Source organism: Dicentrarchus labrax, unplaced genomic scaffold (assembly GCF_905237075.1).
Source record: "Dicentrarchus labrax unplaced genomic scaffold, dlabrax2021, whole genome shotgun sequence".
Classification (NCBI taxonomy): domain Eukaryota; kingdom Metazoa; phylum Chordata; class Actinopteri; family Moronidae; genus Dicentrarchus; species Dicentrarchus labrax.
The window spans coordinates 5,935,383-5,950,567 of record NW_026136717.1 but is presented as its reverse complement, the minus strand read 5'-3'; the positions used below and the strand labels follow the sequence as shown (position 1 = coordinate 5,950,567).

The 15,185-nt window shown below is 41.8% G+C and overlaps 1 protein-coding gene across 2 annotated transcripts in view; it reads left to right on the top strand.

The window, feature by feature from the left end:
- Positions 1-12,535, top strand: part of fgf11a (fibroblast growth factor 11a) — a 101,569-nt gene extending 89,034 nt beyond the window's left edge. For both annotated transcript variants that reach the window (XM_051428729.1, XM_051428730.1), the window contains 2 exons: positions 2,033-2,231; positions 3,617-12,535. In XM_051428729.1, coding sequence (XP_051284689.1) covers positions 2,033-2,231; positions 3,617-3,759 — 342 coding nt within the window. In that variant the 3' untranslated portion in view covers positions 3,760-12,535. The remainder of the gene's footprint in view (positions 1-2,032; positions 2,232-3,616) is intronic.
- The last annotated feature ends 2,650 nt before the right edge of the window (positions 12,536-15,185 follow it).

Sequence of the window (15,185 nt, the reverse complement as noted above, 5' to 3'; positions counted from 1 at the left end):
GAGGCACAGAAGGAAACATTACATACATTTCTAGAGTTTTGTTAAATTATATTCAATTGCATATCTTTGAGTTTTGGGCTGTAGGTAAGACAAAACTAGACAGTTCAGGAAGTCACACTGAGGTCTAGAAAATTAAAGCAGGCAGTTTTCTGAAGTTTTATCAAGTAAATTATTATTTGGATTAATTAGAACTGGTGTTCTTTTTTTGTGGATCTTTCTTCAATCTCGCATTTTGTGAACATTATAATATAGTGGTGGAACTGCTGACAACTCATAGATATCGCTTTGTAAGGGCTCAATAAGGTCACTGCTTTGTAAGGGCTCAATAGTCAGAAAGGTTGTGAGCCACTGGTAGCAATGCATTATATTTTAGAAAGGTATTTTGATCTGAAAAGTAATTAGTAAGTAAACCTGTCCAATAAATGTCGTGCAATGAAACATCCAAGATTTACCTCTGAACTGCAGTGTGGCAGTATAACCTGGCAAAGTAGCAATGAAGTAAACCAAAAGTTACAGTAGTTAGTAACTAAATCTACTACCACTGCCAATGTGAGCTTTTTCAGCCAGTGAAAGGAAACAAAAACCTTTGTCCTTTGCCACATATGAACTACTCTTGTATGAATCTGTTTCAATGATCGGCCACATTTTGCCTTTAATCAGAATATCAGACTTGGTCTGGAGCTAAAACTCCGGCCTCTATCCTCCCTCTGTTGCCAGCTCGCAGTGGTCTCCTGGGACGATAATGGCTAATCGAAAAGACCTCCTTTGCACAAGGTTGGACGTGGATTGATAATGATGCTGCCTCAACACACACTCATTCACACACACCTTACACATTACTCATACGACCGGATTCAGTTTAATTCACATAATTAATCAATTAATGAACTTGAGCGTGTCTGTCGGGGGGGGGGGTGTGAGCGGGCGATCAGACTTTACAAAGTCTGATCTTACACACACACACACACACACACACACACACACACACACACACCCACCCCCGAGTACAGAGAAGATGAGACGCAACACACTGCAGTGCAAACACGGTTAATGATAGCAATCTGATTACACCTTCCAAGAGACTCCAGACCTTTGGATTGCGCTCTGTGCTATTAGAGCTAAGTTAATGGGTGGATGAGGAAATGAACGGCTGCCTAAGTGAATGGGTGTGTAATTAAAGAATGGGCGATACAGTCAATGTAATTAGCTTGTTTATGTGCAGCACAATGGATATAGGCAGGCGTTGAGGCCCTGCGCCTGCGGTGGCAGACGAGCAGAGAGAGAGAAGAGATAGCAGGAGGAGGAGAGGGTGAGAGGGGTGAGTGAGAAATGAATGAGAGAGAGAGAGAGAGAGCAAACTCCTTATTCAGGCCTTTTCTGCTCACCCGTCACATCAAGGCTCCAAATCAATCCTGCAAATTGGTTTGTTCCTCAACAAGGTTACCAAATGACGGAGGGATGGAGGGAATGAAGTGGAGAAGGAGAGGCAGAATATGAGATAGAGAGGGAATATGTGAGAGCTGTAACGAGGAGGAGATAGAGGGAGGGGGATGTCCCAGTGTTGACGTATTGTCTTATGCAGAGCTCTGTGTGTGTGTGTGTGTGTGTGTGTGTGTGTGTGTGTGGTGGGTGTGGGGGGAGAGAGAGAGAGAGAGAGAGAGCTGAAGGCCGACAGTGGGGTCGTTAAACGGTGGAGGGGTTGAAGGATCCGGTTGATTGTTGTGTGTTACAGGTAAACCGAACCGGCTGAGTTATGGCGTCCCAGCTCTGTAACCACTTTATCCATCTGGCAAATAGGCATGTGCACATGTTGGAATGAGTTTGTCGGTGTGTGTGTGTGTAGCCACAGATGCTCCTGTAACCCTGTCACGATGAAATGTGGGGCCCATTTCCTCCCATTCCCAGCTGAGCCAGTGGAATTGGAGAGTAAATATATAAATAATAGAACAGATAAAAAATGGCTCACACTCCAAATGTGTTATTCTTCTCCTCTGACCTGATGTGCGTGCTTCTGTCTCTGTGTGTCTTTCAGGAACACTTCACGCCCGAGTGTAAGTTTAAGGAGTCTGTGTTTGAGAACTACTACGTCACCTACTCGTCCATCCTGTACAGACAGACCCAGTCGGGCCGGGCGTGGTACATCGGTATCAACCGAGACGGACAGGTCATGAAAGGGAACCGCGTCAAGAAGACGAAGGGAGCCGCGCACTTCCTGCCCAAACTCATTGAAGGTACTGCGGATTGATACATACTGCATAGGCTGCTCCGGAGGCAGGGGTCAGTGATAGGCCTGTTCCACCAACAGGAAACTGACTTGATGGAAAAACACGCTGAGTGTAATCCCGTAAGACGCTCAGTGCTTTTATTTTGTCACCATCTTTTTTTTTCTTTTTCTTCCAAACATACTGGAAAAGTAAAACACATCACTTCCTGTGTAGCAAAGACTTTTGAAATGATAAGTCAGCATAAGATTTTAGAGCCTTAAATGTCAAAGATTTTATGAACTTTCTACATATTATTTAAGCATCAAAGTTTAATCTTGGCTTTGAAAACAGTAAATGGAAATTATATTATGTTATAAATGTATGTCAAATCATAATCTGAAAAGTAATTAGCTGCCTGTCAAATAAATGTCATGGATTAAAAAGTACAAGATTTATCTCTGAAATGTAGTATAGTAGAAGTATGAAGTAAAACATAAGTACTGTACATTTATTTTAATGAAGTAAAACATATATATATATATATATTTCTATATATTTCTAATTTAATAAACTGTAACTGTAGATCACATGCAGTCCAGTATTCACTATATTTTATGATATTGATCTTTACATAGCACATTTACAAACATTGTAAGGTATTACATATTATTATTCATATTACAGTTGGTTAGTCATTTAAAAATATTTTTTTTTTTTTTAGAGCATCTACCTTATTTTGTCTAAGATAAAGATCGTTGTTTGCAAATCTAATCCTAGGTGCAGCACAAGGCAGAGAGATAGTATTGCTCCCAACTAAAATATTTTGAACTTGTGAAAGCTGCATTAATTGATTTTTTTTGTGTGGAACACTGCCCCTAAATAATAACCCCCAAACAATTGCTAGCTGGGCAGATAGTATACAGTGTTTTCCCTGCAAACAGCTGACCAAACAGTGTAGCTGGGGCTGTAAAACCAAAACAATAGGCTGAAAGACGCTAAAACGCTATTTTACTAGAGGTGAGGTGGTGAGAAATCATGTGTTCGTCACGACGAATGACCCGTGTTCCATTATTTATATGCAGATATGAATCAGTGCAGCTTTAACATAGAAGTTCGGGAGTAATCCAGCATCAGGATACTTTGGGTTTTCTCCTCTATATTATTTTGTCTGCTACTGTTTCCCTATCTATTACAAGCTAACTTTTTATGTTAAATAAAGGAGGTTAAAGACACTTAAAAGGACACAAGGGCTAACAGAAATGTAGGTCATTACTGCACATCTAAAGGCACTTATAGCAAGTGCTAAAACTGTTAAGAAAATTAGGATATAACCCTGCACAGTGAAGTCTTGCACCTATATTGTCACTCGTCTTTACCCACTCTGAACTATTTGCATCCTTCTCCCTCCCCAGTGGCCATGTACAGGGAGCCCTCTCTACACGACGTCGCTGAGCAAAGCCCGCCCAGAAAAACGCCCAAGACCTCCAGTGACTCGCCCGTGCTCCAGAACGGGAAGAAGGACCCTCAATCCAAAACCAAAACCTCCTCCTCCTAGCGCTCACAGACACAGGTGGGAGGAATGGTGGAGGACACGGGGCACTGGGCACCAGCGAACACCTGACCAGGGTTGTTAGGGCTATGCCCCCACACACACACACCTGCTGCCTGCAACACTGACCCCACGAGAACTCTGCGTACCACAATGCAATGGTGTAAAGTTGGAGAAAAAGAGCAGGTTCATGCAGAGTGAAGCTGGCCAATGGGAAGCCCCTTTTACCTTCACAGATCCCCCCCCCTCCCTCATCCACACCAGCCCTCCACCTTCTGATTTAATAACCTCTGTGATTATCAAAGCCTGGGATTTAAAAGCAATAACTCCATGAAGAGGTGAACTAGCATCGTATAGCATGTCACCACAGCGTGTTTAACCTGCTGGAAGGAAATCCCACACACCTTCTAGCCGCCATCAGCGACGTCCTTCCAGTCAACCAAATATCCGAGCAGAGTCTTCCTGATTTTACCACAACGGGTGCAACGGTCTCATCCGCCCCTCGGCAGCACACACTTTACAAATGGGTCGTGTTTTTATTTCCCCGCGGGGTTCCATGCTAATGTTAGCCTGACACAGAGCCATGCTAATGCGAGGCCGTCGCAGAGACCCTTGCAGACTTTTGTTCTGCAGCCATCTGCTCACTCCACATCTTCTGCGTGTGTCAGCGACTTTGTGCGATGGCCTGGATACTTGTCAGCCCTGCTTGTGTGTGTTTGTGTGCAAGTGTGTTCCCTTCTTCTTCCATTCACCTTTGGCGCGATTTGATTAGTTTGTGACATGGACTCAATTTTCCACTCGGCGGCACAAGAAAACCCCTCCCGTCCTCTCCGGCTCTGTTAATGGAGTCTGGGGCTGATCAGAATCTTTCGACCCTTAAACGAGGGGCCAAGAGCTCCCTCAGCACACTGCGTAACCACACACACACACACACACACACACACACACACACACACATACACACGCTCATTACTACACTGACATTTACCCACACACACGCCGAGGTATGCACACACTTTAGCACCCTGATATCCATGAGCGACGACCGCAGAAAATGATCTCACGACTTAACACACTTAACACAATGACATGCATTACACACACTCACAAATGCACATGTCGGCGCGGTTGTGAGTGTGTGTGCAGGTTCTGGGAGATGATGAGGATATCATCAGTGAGATGGGGTACTGATGGAGCCTGACTGTGTGGCTTGTGATTGCACTGCAATAGCTTTTTTCACTGTGGCTGGCCATGCATTGCACAAACCCCTGAGGCCCACACAGTATCTGTGGACCCTGGATCTTTCAATGTGGTGTGCTTGTCTAAAAATACTGATCTTTGTTTTATTGAATTATTGCATCCACATTGTGCTACTACCTTCTAATGAATTAAAACAATATATAAGCTTTTGCATATGATAACAGTTTCTGCAGATTCCATGCTACCCCATCTCTGCCCCCATGCCAGAAATATTTACTGTATGGAACTGTATGTGATGGATTTTTAAAGGGGCACTCCACTTATTTTACATGTTAACGGTACAAGTCATTCGGAGTACTACTCAGTCTGTGAAAACAGTTGTATGGTGAATAGTTTATAGGAACTTTCTCAGATCTGAGTAAATGACTCCAGTGACAGCACTTTAGAAATGAAGGGTTGGGACTGAAGACCTTAAAGTCTAACTGAAAGACTGCAATGCAAACTTGAGTACAGCACCTAAAACTCACACCCAAACCTGGGCTGTACCCGCATACAAAACCTATATTTTTGCTTAATATTATTCATTACTGACTGTTAGGCTAATACAACACTTTCTAGTTTGGTTGGAGATTCTGGTTTGTTATGCTAGTAGCCGCTAATGTGACCTCGAGCTACTAGCAACAAGCTAGTGATGACTACAGAGGTCACTTCTTTCTTCCCGAGATTCTTTTGATTTTGTCTTAACGTGTCGTATTCAGCCCTAAGGGTGACTCAAGCAGCAGTTTATCAGATTTACAACAGCTCCCTCAGGAGCCACAGAAGGCTTTAATACAACTTATTTCACGGAAGCAGTAGTACGCCCTAACATCTGTAAACAGACTTCGATGTGTACAATTGGTGGTTTCCCTTTAATATATTACATTTAAAAATACCTGAGCCCAAAGCTTTCAGTAACAACATTTCCCTGATTTGGGTCTAATGAAAGATGCAGTCACACTGCATTATGGGGAATGTAGGATCCGGTGTTTTTTGTTTCTTTGACCCATACTAGGGACTTAAAGTCAGGAATTCTCAGCTTCTGCTCCTTCGATTTTAACCATTCTTTTTTTGAATCTATCTCTTGCATGTCCCCCAATGGTATTGAAGTGCAACACTAAATGACTGGAATGGTCCTTTAAATCTTTATTTACGCATGGACCAGTCAGCTGAGCACCTCGGCCCATGACATGCAACAACACCGTACACGCTTTCACACATTCACTAAAAAGATGCTAGTTTCTACTGCTTACAACTGACCCTAACCCTTACTTCATTCAAAATCCAATCTTAATCTGTTTCTAAATGTGTTTATATGAATCACCATGAATCTCTCCTGAAGACTTTGGTTATGATGCAAAGGAATTCAAGCCTTCTTTACTTGTCATATTTGAAAGTTCATAGAATTACTGTGTTTTGTCAGGAGGAAAAATAAGAAACCAAAGTCATATTTACGTAATGTAACTGATAGTGGTCGTACATAAGACGGATGATGATTATAAAAGAGGAAATATAAAGATAGATGTGATCACATTTTTTTCAGCGTTTATCTGATAGACCCTCGTGGTAAAGAAAGTAACTATTTAAAATATTTACCAGCCTCGTTCAGGAGGCCTTGTTTTGTGCGTTTGCGTTTGTTCTTTCCATTCAGCACCAAAAGCAATCATTTTTCATATCAAACTTTCTTGGTACAATATGCCAGGCAGCGTAATTGTTTCTGCCTAATGTTTATGTATTGTGGGAAGCAAGGGAGTCCTGTGTGTTCAGGAGGCGGAGGCGAGGCCAGATTGATGATCAGGGCTCAGAGAGAGGGACGCACCAAAGAAAAGAAAACGGAGAAAGAGAGAGATTTTTAGGGGAAATCATTTGCGGTGATGAGCTGAAGAAGAAGAGCTTCGAGGGGAAATTATGGTAATGCGGACAGAGTTCCCTTTAACGCACACACACACTTACACACACTTCTCATTTCACGCATAATCTTCTGCTCCCCTGTAACCTCTGGTTGTAAATAATAATAGCCGATAACCCCTCACAGAATGGAGGCGAGCCGCTGAGCAAAGTAATCTGCTACCTGAGAGATGAAGCAAACGTTACCTCTGCTTTCCCTCGGAGAGGAAGATAGGTGAGAAGGATGAAAAGAGGTAGGTTGAGAGAGAAAAGGAAGTAAGGAGAAAGATGAGTGATATAACAAAGAAATGACTTGTGAGAAATGAAGAAAAGAAACTTTGAGTTCAATGAACTGCAACCCATCAGTTATTCCCATTATTATTCTTTATTTATTTAACGCAAGCTACTGTTAACACTTACACACTGAAAACCTTAATTAAACTGTTAAATAGACCCTCAGGTCGGCGTGTCTGACCCGTCACCCCCCCTATGGATCGCTTAATCCAGAACACGATGTTTGAGTGCTATTTGCAAAGTAATTACACAAATATAATTAAATCAGGCTTGTGCCGACTAGAATAGAATTAGGTCTGTCTGGGACTAGATATAGAGATTAAATGGGAGGAGGAGGAATTCAGCAAACAGACACAAACACGACTTCTGTGACTACTACTGTATTTTAAGGGCTGGGAAATCTATGTTGCAATATTTTCTTATGTGTGTGTCATGTTTGTTGTTTTTCAGAATTCGACTTTGAAAAGAAAAGCAGCTGTTAAGGCGCGTTAGGGGCTAATATTTTAGTTAGCAATTAATGAGGACTGTGGAAAAAATGAAAAAAGTGTGGCAATGTATCAATCATGCACACAGGAAGGGTTAAAGAGGCACACACTGGTTTTAGATATAAAGGTCAGGTTACGCATCATGAGGAAGGTAAAATGCCTTCTGTGGCTCTTAAGGGAGTTTTCTAAAGGTGTGTTCAGACAGAAAGTGAAGCAAAAGAAACCCACGTCATTCAAACAGATTTGGCCACTGGGCTGCCTGTGCTATCGGTGTTCATTCGGGGCTGTACCATTGTTCAGACGACCCATTATTCCAAAATCTCAACAGTTCAAAATATGTCCCATTGGACTGAAAGCTCATTTGTCCAACAGCCCATTATTCAGAATACGGCCATTGCTCTGAAAATACTCACTCTAGGTATCACCAACTTATATATGTGACTTAACTAACTTATTTTATCCCAAACCATGATCATTTCCACCTAACCAAGTAGTTTTGATGCCTTACCAAACCGTGACCGTGACTTAACCACGTTTATTATTTTTACCATGACGATGGAGGTGAACGGACTTTTCTGCCATCCAAGATATTCAAAATATTAAGGAAAAAAAATCTGTATTTTTGGGCCTTCGGAGCAGTCAGCTTTTGTTTTTGGAATAACAGCCTGTCAGATAAATTGGCATTTGGTCAAATGGGGCATTTTTCGTACTATTGGGGTTTCAGAATAATGGGCCGTCGGAAAGATGGGCAGTCCCACTTATTCATCCTAAACAGGCCTGTACAGGCTGTACTGACTGTAGCAACTAACCGTGCGCCCGGTCAGTGCGTGCTTGTGTTTGAGCTCAGAATTCATCAAGAACTCCAGCTCTTTCTCTTATTTTCCATTAGATTCATATAGCCCGGCATAAGCACAAATTCTTCGCTCACATTTTTTTATCTTGAACAAACCTGTCTTTGGCTCAGTTTGCCAAACACACTCATGCCCACTCGTGTCTTTCCATTGACTTAATGTGCAATCACACCGCATCTAAAATTGGCCCCGCCTTCTGTTTGAACACGCTTCGAAACAGAAAAACCGTGATGACGTCATGGTAATTTCAGACTGGGTTGAAATCCTGAATTTTTAACAGTCTGCATTACAGACGGGAGGGGTTTAAAATAAGTGAGCATTTAGGAGGCACAGAGATTCTAGTGGAAGATGCATTATGGGAAATGTAGGATGCAGCATATTTGGAGCTTGACTCTAAAAGTCAGGATATCTTGGCCTCTGCTGCTTCAGGTGTGACTCTTGTGAGTGCCCAAACTTTATGGAAGTGCAATACTAAATAGCTCGAGAGCCCCTTTAACCCTCAAAATAAGTGCAGTATTACTTTCTGTTGATGCATATGCCTGTACTGATGCAAAAAATAACAGCACACAAGGTGGCATTTCTACAGAACAGGGCATGAATTAGATGGCTCAATTTGTTTGCAATATTTGTAGGGCTACAATCATCTCATTTCCTGCCTCAAACTTCTGTTTTTAAAGTGACTTTAAAGCAACGAGAGCCAAGATTTTATTAAACCAAGCCATCAGATCTCGAGACTGAGCGTCAGTCAACCCTGACATCTAGTGAGCGATGGATTCATATCTCAGTTAACGGAGATATTCATGCTATGTGTGGACTCGCTGATTAAATGTAAAACAATACAAATGATCCATCAGCCACTTAAAGTTGCATCAGTCATCAGTATCTGTTGCCACTGCAGAAGATGCTGATAGATCAGCTTTTTATTCCAGTTTGCAGACTGTTATTTGAATATCCTCATTTCTGAACAGTATGTTAGAGTTATTTGGTGGGGGTAAAGACTTTAAAAGAGGAGGCGTGGAAATGTATATCCCACCCTGTTTGCAGTGGTATTGATTTCACTTTGCAGAACGGTAGAATTACAAAGTCATTTATTGTGTGGTTGAATTGGAAAGTTTGCATGATTGCATGTGTGTGTGTGTGTGTGTGTGTGTGTGTTTGCAGTAATCATACTCTCCCATTTGTCTCTGCTGTGATTTCTTTGTGGAGTCTGAAATCAGCTTCTCTGTTCCAGCCTGTCTGCTCTCCGGCCTTCAGGCTTCACTTCAAACGATTCCGTGTGAATTACAGGATGTAAAGATTGCCATTCATCTCAGCGGCCGTCTATCCGAGCACACGTTTGATTAGTGAAACCCCCCCACCCCCCCGTGGCTGAATTTACTGCTTTTAACTCGCTGATAAATGCTCCTGGAGTCAGCTTTAAATGTTAAATATTGGCCCTTTAGTGGGCTTAGCAACGCCATTTCTTTGGTGTATATAAAAAAAAAAGACGGGTGAGGTGTGTACGTGAATGTGTGTGTGTGTGTGTGTGGATATCGAAGGGGGTTAAATGATGTATATCTGATTCAGCTGCGTGCTTCACACATCACGCACACACACACACACACACACACACACACACACCCTCTCTCCCCGGGGGACTCCCTTCCCTCCCATTTCTTCCAAGTCAGGGCCCTCCCTGCTTACTGAGCGAATTACAACTGCAGGCAGGGTCATCCGGGGTTGTGAAGGACTCAGAGAGAGAGAGAGAGAGAGAGAGAGAGAGAGAGAGAGAGAAGCATGTGTCACATACTTTAGTGTAGCTAATTTGTGCCCTCACAGCCTCCCTTTGAAGTTCCCCTTCCTCCCTCCGATCCCTTCTTTTGCAAACACAACTTCCCTTTAACCTGGCGGCAGTATGTATGTGCATGCGTGTGAGTGTGCGCACACAGTGTGTGTGTGCTCTGGCGTGTGTTTTCTAGGTTTCACTCATCAGCTTTGGTCTTTGTGTGTAATCGTTGTGTAACTGTGATTGAATATCTCTGTGTCCATTATGTGTATGCGAGAAGAGAGGGAGTAAAGTATAGGCAGGGGGAGAGGGAGAGAGACAAAATAGAGGATAAATCAGAGGCCAAATCAATGAGCACGAGTCCTTGGGCAGAAAGCAATAAACTCCATTAACAAGGTGCAGCCACATTATCTGGGAGGGTGTGAAAAAAAAAGGATTAATATTGATATAGAAACCAACTGCGTGTTTTATTAGAGCTTTTATTTTTCTTACATTTTGCCCTTTTTGTGAGCTGGGTTGCTGTTTAAGTTTGTGTGTGTGTGTGTGTGTGTGTGTGTGTGTGTGTGTGTGTGTGTGTGTGCACTACTTTGAGGTGGAGTCCCTCCACCACATCTGCAATGCAGCAGAAAACACAAAAAAGAGAGGGAGGAAGAGAGAGAGGCTCACGTGACAAAAGAGTGACGCCGTCCTCGGACAGATTTTCTCCCTCTCTCTCTCTCTCTCTCTCTTTTTTATTTTCCTTTTTAGCCGCTTCATAAAAAGTGCTTTTATATTGGAATCCGGAGCCCGAGCAACGAATGTCACATCCTGTACAGTATTAACCAGCACATTAACTTGATATATAAAAAAACCAGGCTGTGTTTTTTTTTTTTTTTAAAAAAAGCACACCAACAGTCCCTGAACACATCTGCATTGCACTCACACACACAGCACCCTGCACCAAGGCAGCGCAGATGTGGCTAAATGGGGTGACCTTTACAAACAGATCATGGAGGGACTTCACCTCTCACAAGCTAATGCACCAGCAATGTTTTAGTGGTGACTTTACATTGTATACACTATGCTAAAATGTCTTTATTTACCCCTTTTTGAGTGTTTTTTGTTTTAAAAAAACAGTATGGATTGTATTTTGGGTATTTCTCAGTGGAAGTTCTGTGACTTGTAATGAAACGGTATGAGGAATTGGTGTTGGTATCCATTGTAGCGCCCTATATGAATCATTGTTGGTCCGTCCATGTGTCTTTGTTGATTTGATGTGTTTATTTTGCTGTTTAAATGCATATCCGTGTCCGTTCTCCTGTCACATAATGTGGGATATTGAGTAATCTACAAAGAGAGGAAGACATTAAGTATGCTGAGACTGTGGGGGGCTCCACCCTCTTCCTCCTGATCCCCCACAATCCTCCAGCACTCGCCTGTTAATCAAAGACCGACCTCTGACCTTTGATCTCTTAACGGGGATTTTAATTGGCTCACCGGCAGCATGTGGACTGCTCATTCACCGTCTGTCTCACACACACACACACACACACATAAACACATCTTCTACCTGTGTGTGTGATCCGGTGATCGATCCTCGAAGGATTTTTTGACTGTTTTTTTTTTTTTTGCTCATCTTTGTACTGCATGGACGATCCGAGTTATTGTGACAAAGTCTTCCAGAAGAAAAGATTTTAAGGAAATCACCATAATCTTTCTTTCCTTCCTGTCTTCCAAATGCAAAAAGAGTGCTTCAGTCTTCCAGCTATCAAAGCCACAATGACACTATTTTTGTATACAAATGGGGCAAAAAATATATCTATATATCTCTATATATAAATATATCCATGCAAATGTGGTTGGGGTGCAATAACTCCCCCTGTTGCTGGCAAGGTGGAATAACACAACTACTATACGCCATCCAAACCCATGGGTCACTTGGAGAAAAGAGCTATAAAGGACTACAGAGAGCCGTGGGACTTGCTGTTTTAAAACTCCTGGGTTGAGGTAGAGGATCACAGACGGGCGGGACTACAAGCATGCATGCGCCAATCATTTACTGGACACCTTCAAAGAAACAGTCTTTACCCAGTATTTACTCTTTAACCCCTTTAAACCCTCAATCCCCTCCCCCCCCTCCCTCAACACTCTATTATCCCAAACTCTTGTCTCTGCATTTGCAATATGATCTGTATTTATTTCTATAATAACTTACACAAAGTCAAGGGAGACGTATTATTGGATATAATTGAATAAAACAAACTAATATATTTGTATGATTGTAACACTGGTCTGTGAGAGTTTTCTTTAATGTAATTACAACCACGTAAAACCTTCATTTTCACATTTAAAACTGGATCTGTTTACAAGTCAGTATAAGGGACCGAATTATACTGTGATTACACTATATGAGTGGTTTCCAAAGTGGGAGGCGGGCCTCCCCAGGGGGGCTCCAATCAGATTCAGGGGAGGCTCAGTGAATGGAAGTGAATTAGTTATTACATTAGTTGTCAAAAGGAGATCACATAGAACAGCCCAAATGTGTGTGATTTGGTTATAGAGACAGTTCAGAGATACAGTATTTTATTTCCATTATTATTATTATTATTATTATTATATGTCAGAAACTAATAAATGCCTTAGGACAGCAATATTAGGCTACTTTGGCTCAACTGTTGATTGTCCAGGGATCAAATAACATCATTCCACAGGCATCCGCGTATTAGATGCTGCAGCATACAATGGTAATTTAGACAATAGTGTGCTTCCATCTTTGTGGCAACCACTTGTGTTTACCCATTCCTTGTTTCAACAACATGTTCTCACTCCCAGCTCATCAAATACCGCCGCTTGATCAGTGGCCCGCCCCTTCAAAATATACAGGCGCCTTTCTTGCATCATTAATGAACATGCAGAGCTCTGCGGTCAAGGTACAGTTGGACTTTCAAAATAAAGCTTGTATTTAACATTGTAAAATGTTTGGACTTTGATTAGGTTTAGGCACAAAACCTACTGTACTTACTCTGGTTTAGGTTTAAGTTTAGGAAAAGATCTGTTACTTAGCCAACCTCAACATATATTACATGTTACTTTAGCAGTAGTTTCCAACATGGGGGTTGGGACCCGCATTAGGGGTCCCAAGGCCTTCTTGATTTTAAGGGGTGCAAGAAAACATAAAAAAAAAAATACAGAGTAGGCCTATATATCAGCATTTTGCTTATTTAATTGCAGAAAACTAAATTAAATTGTTATTTTGAAAGTTTAGATTATAATTTAAGATCTAAACTTTTAAGATGAACACAACCTATATTCACAGAGCCTTCAAACAGCCTCGTCCTGCATTAGAAAAGTTAAAACAACCAATAACTGAACAATGGTCAAGTGTCGGGGAGAAAACAATTTGTCAAAAAAGAAGCCTATTAAGTATGTATGATTGTTAAATTAGTTCCCAAAAACACCAGGAAAACTCATCACTGATGCAATAATAAGAGGAAATAATCTGCTCAGAATGTATCCAAATCGCTCGTTTTACACAAACTTCCTGCGGTTATTGTGTTCAATAATTGGATTCAGTGATCAGAGAGAGTGATCACTCGCTTTTAACACAATTACAGACACCTTGTCTTGTCCACCTTGTCACCTTACATTATTCTAAACATATAATGATCCTCTCCAACATCAACTGTATAACACTTATAGTGACATCAACTTTTTATGTAATCTGATTACTATAATCGTCATTACCCATGAAAATACCAATCATGGGTAAACAACAATCAATCTAATTTTACTTAACTACTTACTTCTGTATTACAGTGATCTATTATGGTTGCTCTGGGAGAGATCCCTGAATTTGAGCCACGGCCAACAGGGGCTTTATACACTCCCTCATGACCACAGATTTGATGTGTGACTTGACACTGGCTGCTAGCTGTTAATAGTTAGCTTCTTTGGTAATTAAATTGGCGGCAGGCCAAATGGCAGTGACAGGGGCTCATAAATTACGGTGGCGTGGATGGCCAATGAATGTGAGTGAGAGCAGAGTGGCATGAAGGGATGAGTGGAAGGGATATTGGGAGGATGTTTTACTGCTGGGTCCTTCAAAAAATACAACAGTGTGTGGCAGTTAAACGGGTTGATCAACTTAGCGTTATACTGTAAGAATAATGGCTGCTGTATCACCTCTATATGTCCTGTTATTACAGTAGTAGACTGTACAAGATGGCCAAGCTAATTTCATATCCCGACTCTCTAGAGGAACAGGAACCAGACACCATGTGAAAAACCATAGTTTCTCTATATTTACATGTGGCATCAGCTGCGAGGTGTTTTAGCCACGAGGTGATCGGTTTCTTGGCCACACACATTGCTAGAAAGCTCAGGGTAATTTATCACTCACTTGTAAATGTATGCATGTGTTTATTTAACTGCATGGGCAAACATAATGAGAATCCATGAGAATAATGTCTGTCGATGCCGACCCCCTTTGAACCAATCACATTTTCACTGAGTGTGAAAGACACTTAGATATGACCTTATTCAAAGTAGTCATTACCAGCATTTTCCAAGCATACCCTCCTCTATTGATCTGGTTTATTAGTCATTGTTTGTGGCATTGAGAAGTAAGGTCTGTGGGGTTGTAAATTAACTCAGTAAACTCTAGCTTTGTCAGAATGACAGTGTGATTAAATATCTGGTTGAACTGGAAGGCCTCTTATCAAACCAGTCTTTCCTTTACAGTCACATCACTACACAATCCTCCAGTGAAATATCAGTCAAACTTAGCTGTCACTCCTTTCCTTGAGGACCTGTCTGGAAACCCTACAAGGACTCATGCGGGTACCTCGGCCACAGTTTGAGAACCAGTGTAAGTGTGCCAGTAAGGTCTCATTGGGCTAGAGTCGAGCCTGGGCCACAGTGAAGGGGGGTGAACAG